This window comes from Lactuca saligna, chromosome 5, assembly GCF_052625555.1.
Source record: "Lactuca saligna cultivar CGN05327 chromosome 5, ASM5262555v1, whole genome shotgun sequence".
In the NCBI taxonomy this organism is placed as follows: Eukaryota; Viridiplantae; Streptophyta; class Magnoliopsida; order Asterales; family Asteraceae; genus Lactuca; species Lactuca saligna.
Window position 1 is genome coordinate 219520144 of NC_136421.1, and position 6650 is coordinate 219526793.

The 6650-nt window shown below is 35.5% G+C and overlaps 1 protein-coding gene across 1 annotated transcript; it reads right to left on the reverse strand.

Moving 5' to 3' along the window:
• Window positions 1-3189: 3189 nt before the first annotated feature.
• On the reverse strand, window positions 3190-5417 carry LOC145044977 (NagB/RpiA/CoA transferase-like superfamily protein). Its single transcript, XM_078993338.1, has 10 exons — window positions 5278-5417; window positions 5064-5163; window positions 4934-4989; window positions 4699-4857; window positions 4526-4625; window positions 4304-4446; window positions 4111-4216; window positions 3850-3988; window positions 3515-3783; window positions 3190-3431 (listed from the first exon to the last, which is right to left on the reverse strand). The coding sequence occupies exons 2-10, from the start codon at window positions 5133-5135 to the stop codon at window positions 3360-3362; spliced, it is 1116 nt and encodes a 371-aa protein (XP_078849464.1). The 5' UTR covers window positions 5136-5163; window positions 5278-5417; the 3' UTR covers window positions 3190-3359.
• Between the last annotated feature and the right edge of the window lie 1233 nt (window positions 5418-6650).

Consider the following 6650-nt stretch of genomic DNA (forward strand, 5'->3'; position numbering starts at 1 on the left):
CGTCATACACTATGAGGCGCGACTGCCAGGTTTATGACATTCTCTTTTAGGCGCATCTGCCGACATTATCCTATAAGCGCATCTGTCAGGATTATCCTATAAGCGCATCTGCTAGTATTATGATATTCTCTATTTGGCGCATCTGCCGACATTATCCTATAAGCGCATCTACCAGGATTACGACATTCACTACTTGGTGCATCTACCGATATTATTCTTAAGCGCATCTGCTAGTATTATGACATTCTCTAATTGGTCCATCTACCAATATCGTTCTTAATCATCTTTCATACATCATCATTTTATCACATACCAACTATCTCCTCTACCCATGTTCTACCCAACATATTTGTAGATATAAAATACATATACAATTTAACTCATTTAAAAACTATATAAAACATCCATTCCACACTCATCTCAAATAAACAACAACATATAAACACATAGCACGTATTTTATAACAAATACTTCATATTTATGTGTTAGAAGAAAGTAACCACACACTCACCCTAACATATACTTAATACATTCAAACAATATTTGTATTATACCCGTGTTTATGAAAGGGACTATACACTCACACATATAAACAACTTTATATTATACACATAGCACGTATTTCATAGCAAATACTTAATATTTATGCGTTAGAAGAAAGTAACCACACACTCACTTGATCAGAAGATGATCAGACAGCACTACGGCTTGTAGAAGTAGTATTCTTCGATAGATCTAGAAGATCTTCACAAAAATTGGTTTCTCGGGAATCGCACTTCTCGAGATATTCGGGGCTTCGGGTCTCAGGAATGATACCGGGGCTTTGGGATATTTCTTGCACGAAAACAATGCAAAAACGCGAGAGAAAGGGAAGAAATGAGCAAAGAACTCGGCTGCCCTCGACTTCCTTTTATAGGGGGCTGGAAACCCAAATTACGTTGGGCGTAAATTACATTACGCTGGGCGTAATGTGGATAGGGTCGCTGACTCCCCCCCCCCCCCCCTCTTTCGGATAATATCGAAATTTATAATTAAATTAAATATCGAAATTATTTAATAAACTTCAAAATTTCATATCTTCCTCATACGAACTCTGTTTTCGACGTTCTTTATATCCCCGCGTAGGTGAGACTACGTTCTACAACTTTCGTTTGAACTCAGTCGGCTAATTTTGACTTTATTTTTATTATATTATTTTAGTAGGCCGGGACAGGAAAACTCCGTTATAAATTCATAACTTCTTCATCCGACGTCCGTTTTAGCCTATCTTTTTATCGTTTCACTACAATTGACGAGATATTCGATTCTCGTTTAGATTGTTTTGGCTAAAAACTGCTCGATCTCAAATCGAGTATTCGGGTTGCATACTGCTAAGCTGAAACTTAGAAAAATTATAACTTCCTAATACGAAGTCAGATTTGGACGTTCTTTTTATGCACGCTCACGGTTTAACGAACTCTACGGATTTCGTTTAGATTGCTAAGGCTAGATATCGCTCTAATGTAAATTCACTATTTATGTCGCGTTGTGTCGTGCCGGTTCTATCGTGAAACTTCGACAAGTCATAACTTCTTCGTTATAACTCGGATTTCGGCGTTCTTTATATGCACGGAAACCTTGTAACATATACTATAACTTAGTTAAGATTATTCATTCTAAATAATCTTTCATCAAAATTTTTTTTTTTGACGCCTATCGTCTCTAAATTGACTAGCCCGGATCTATGGGTGTTACACCCTACTTCCACACCAAATGATATTATCTCAATGTTGTGTGTTCCTTTGAATATGTCGTTAATTAGACATGGCACTTGAGCATAAATTACAGGGAAAATGACTTGGGAAGGTAATTAACTATTCGGTAAGTTCACATTTGGGTAACTATCTTTTTTTGCACATATATTGGTAACAGACTTGTTGGAAGTGTTCACATATAACCATTATGGCCCGCTGTAGCAGGTTACATCCTAGATGTGAACACTTTCAACAAGTTCGTTACCTAGATGTGTAGAAAAACAAAAAGTTACCAAATATGAACAAAAGGAAAAGTAAGAGTAAATTACACGAATGGTCCCTATGGTTTGGAAGAATTTGTGTTTTTGGTCCCCAACTTATTTTTTAAAACTCGGATGATCCCTACTGTTTATTTTTGTTGCACGTTTGGTCCCTGTCTTACCTAAAATGACAGGGACCAAAAAAATAAGGATGTTGAAGACATCGATGTCATTAAAGATTGAAATACAATAGAAGTTGAAGAGGATAAGAGATGAGACGATGACCGGTGGGATCCAGATTAAATTTGTTAAATGTGGTTTCAGATTTAGGGTGAGGAGACACAAATATGTGAGGTCTATTAAATTTTCTGAGTATATAAAAAATAAATAAATAAGAAAATTAAAAAATAAATTAGATAAGACAGTAACCAAGCATGCAAATTATCCCAAACCATAGGAACCATTCATGTAATTTACTCTTAATTTTACTATTTTTTTTTTTATGGAACTATCTTGGTATTTGTTTTCTTTTATCAATTCCACTCCTCCAAAACCTTTTTACTTGTAGCGGAGGAAAAGTATGTATTTTCTTATCCGTTCTCATATATAAATTTGTTTTAAATTGTAACTTTTCACCGTATTTTGCAAGGTATTGAATGTCATTGACTATTAAGGTAAATTGCTCAATTTAGTTAACTAACTTATACTAATGGCTAATGGTTTGCTTCTATTTAAGTATTTGACCAAATCATGGATGAACACGAATATCATATAATAAGAGACAAAAGTAAATCCTCTTATGACTATAGTAGAATGTATCATAAGCTTTTTTTAAATCTTAGAATCTCTATGGTTTTATATTTTTGTGTAGGCGTGATGAAGGATTAGACATGACTTGTGATTTTATAATGGTCGAAACCAAAGCAGGTTTTATAATTTATTATTTCGAAAGGGTGAGTATGTTGCTATTTCCATCTCTATTATGTACTAATTATAATGTTTGTTGGAACATTTTTTTAGGTAATGAATTGAAAGAAAGATGAAGCTATCACAAGAGATGAAAGTTTTTTAGCATTATGTTTATTGTTTGTGGAAAATGTATTTAAAATTTAAGAAGGTTGTTTTCAGAATTGTATAGACAATGAGATTATAAACAACTCACTCATCCATGATCCATTCACTACTACCAACAAAAATCACATCGTAACCATCTTCCATTTTTGTCCAAATTTATAGTTTTTAATCGCAAAATGTTGACAGAGAAGCCTATTTATTTAGAGCTTTTTGTGATTTATTCAAAAACACAAAAATACATTACAAACTCATAACAATAGTAACCTAAAAACCCAAGAACTATCATTACACATTAGTTGCTCATACTCTTGTGTACAAAACCTTTAATGTCAAAAAAATCATTCCCACTCTTTGTAATAACACCCTACAAAGATTAAAACATAAACATCCATTACAATATATCCATAACATAAATTAATGCCTTTTGTATTGATGATTGAAGAATACCTTTTCAGTTATAATACCAGATATTAAATTAGCTGGTGTAACATCAAAAGCTGGATTCCAAACACAAATCCCAGAAGCTGCAACTTGCTCTCCCATACCACCACGGGTGTTAAGTAACTCCTTTGGCGACCTTTCTTCTATGACAATTTCATTTCCGGAAGATAATGACAAGTCAACGGAAGTCAAGGGGGCTGCAACGTAAAATTGAACACCATGATGTTTAGCAGATAACGCCAGGCTGTATGTTCCAATCTTGTTAGCAGTGTCACCTGAAATCAAATTTTTTTTTAGATTAAAATAACAAAGGATTTGAGGGTAAAATAGTAATAACATACCATTAGCAGCAACTCGATCAGCTCCAACAATGACAGCATGGATAGATCTAGTTTTCATTAAAGCAGCAGCTGCAGAATCTGCTATAAGAGACGCGGGTATTTTGTCATGAACTAATTCATAAGCTGTCAATCTTGATCCCTACACTTTCACAAATGAACAAAAATAGTATTGATTGAGTCAGACATTTCATCGAACACCTGGGGTGCACACACAAGTAAAGAACTATTTCATATTTCCATGTGATAATGAAGATTGTTTACTTGGTTAAATGGACGGGTTTCTGTGCAATAAGCTCTTTCTAGTACTCCATCAGCATGTAGTGCACGGATTACTCCAAGAGCAGTTCCAAATCCAGCTGTTGCAAGACTATTGAAATGAAACAATAAAGAAGAAATCATAAGAACATGTAGCTCAAGATGGAGAGTTTGTCATGTAGAGAGGGAGATGACTAGCCTGCCAGTATTACAATGTGTCAAAACAGACAATTTCTTAGATTCCTTTTGTTGATTTTGAATGAAAGAAGATCCATAAGACCCGATTGATTTATTGGATGCAACATCGTCTTCCAACATTACTTCAGCAGCTTCGATGTAAGCCTGAAAAAGCAAGGAACAGAAGGTAACTAGATCGAATATGAATACATGATATGAATTAGAAGGGGAGAGGAATAATTACAAGGAACACTTGGTTAGTATCTGTAGCAGTTGCTGCAGCGTTCGTAACAATCTCTGTAAGTTTAGTTGCAGCATCTGAAAGATTCACAGCTGTTGGACGACTGAGAAATAGTACACAATAAATCAGGAAAAAGTTTTAAGGAAACATTTTATAGTGTTGGTGGTTTAGTTTACCTTGAGACAAGGTATTCCAATTTCGTTTTGAGAAACGATGCTGCGTCATTTGGTGTACCACTAAATCCTTCCAGTTTAGATGCTTCTACCGCCAGTGAAAGTGCTGCAGCTATGGCGATTGCAGGTGCACCACGAACCACCATCTCTCTGATTGCTTCCCTGAATGTACACAAATGGATGATGAAACTAACAGAGGTAACCCTAGTAAACGATGTTTTAGGTGTTTATAACTTACCAGCCTTCAGCAGCATCTTGAATCTCCAAATAGATCGTATCAAGAGGAAGTTTTCTCTGCTCAAAACAACAATTACAATTAGATGAAGTGAAGTGAATCGTAAACGAAGCGTGTGAAGGAGAAAGGGGACCTGATCAAGTAGCTGAAGTGAGCCACGGTGATAACGGATGGCTTGCAGAGACGAGTCGGGTTGAGATGCCATTGATTGGAAATCGGAAGCAACTGCAAATCTGCAATTCAGCAAAAAATCAAACAAGTCTATTGAAATCTTAACGGAATTAATGGCTGACAACGAATAAGTTGGATTAAGCCGCTGAGCTTATGTACGCGAAGACTAAACTTACCGGAGGGACGTGAATCGTGAGTGAGGTGCTCGACGGAGTCGGAGGCGGCTTTAAGGAAGAAGAAAGGCGAGCAAAAAAATCTAACTATATCTACAATTGAATCGGATTCTCACTTTTGGGTTGCTTCTATAAGAGGGATAAGAACTCAAGGTTGAAACGAATAATTAAATTGTCTCAAAGACATGAATCATGGCATCATGCTAATTGGTTCTTCCTTTAAAAATGCAAATAATCATGCCTAATTTCTTTAGTATTAAGCCTATTGGTTGTTGACTACCCATATTTAATTTTAGACATAGCACTTCTATGCTTTTATCCTAGACATATACTAACCAATGTTTTAAAACCCGGGTCGATCCGGTCGGTTGAACCGGTTGGACCGTGACCCGGTGTAAAAGGCGGGTCAATTGAGACCGGTTTTTTGTAAAAATACGAACCGGATCGAACCGGCCGGGTTTCCCCTAAACCGCGGTTCGACCGCTTATGTCGAACCGGTTAAAACCGGATTGACCCGTTTTAATAGGGTTCGGATAGTTTGATACAAGTATCGAACGTCAAAACAACGGGCCGTTTGCGGTTTCTTTAATGTTTTTCAATGTTTAAACTTTGTGGATATCAAATTATTGATTTTATATGTTTATGGATTATGCATGCAAATAAAAATATATAAAAATAAAAAAAGATCATAAATCGGGTTGACCCGGCGGTTCAACCGGTTGACCCGTGAACCGGTCATCACACCGGATCAACTAAAAACCCGGGTTTTAAAACATTGATACTAACCTAATGTTAAAAAAAAAAAAAAAAAAAAAGGGTTTTGTCAAGCTTAGTTTTTTAAGTTTAAATCATGTTAAATAAGATTTTAGAGTCACTTGTCTCTAGTATAAAAGATGTTAAATTAGACCTTAAAGTTCAAAGCATGCTAAACAGACGCTTAATCATCATCATCATCATTGTTACCTCTCTCTAAATATATGCAAAACGAAACATGGAAATGGAGAGAGAAGCAAAGCAAAACCAAAAGATAATTACAATGTTCATGAATCGTTGGTGTATCATATTTTGTTTGTTGAAATAGCTACAGAGTTGGACAATCCAAATTAATAGAACTTCTATAACATAAAGAGTGCCTAAAACGCTTGTAATGTACAACACCACACAAGCTGTTTTCAAAACATGCACATCTAAACGACATCGATGAGGATTGAAAATGGGAAAACAAAAAGACTTAATTCTCTTGAGAATATTTTTATCAAGCCTATTGCTTCTTTTGTTGATTTAATTTGTGTGGGCTAGGATTTAGTTAGTGTATATGTATATGAACTTGGGAAGATCATTGTCATGGCTTTAACACCCGAGGAGTGTTAAGTCTT

Excerpts from the sequence above, each read along its gene's own strand:
- LOC145044977 (XM_078993338.1), bottom strand. The coding sequence starts at position 5,135 with ATGGCATCTCAACCCGACTCGTCTCTGCAAGCCATCCGTTATCACCGT. Across the intron at positions 4,626-4,698 it reads TTGGAATACCTTGTCTCAAG|TCGTCCAACAGCTGTGAATC; the intron begins GTAAACTAAACC and ends ACTATTTCTCAG. Across the intron at positions 3,989-4,110 it reads AAACCCGTCCATTTAACCAA|GGATCAAGATTGACAGCTTA; the intron begins GTAAACAATCTT and ends GTGAAAGTGTAG.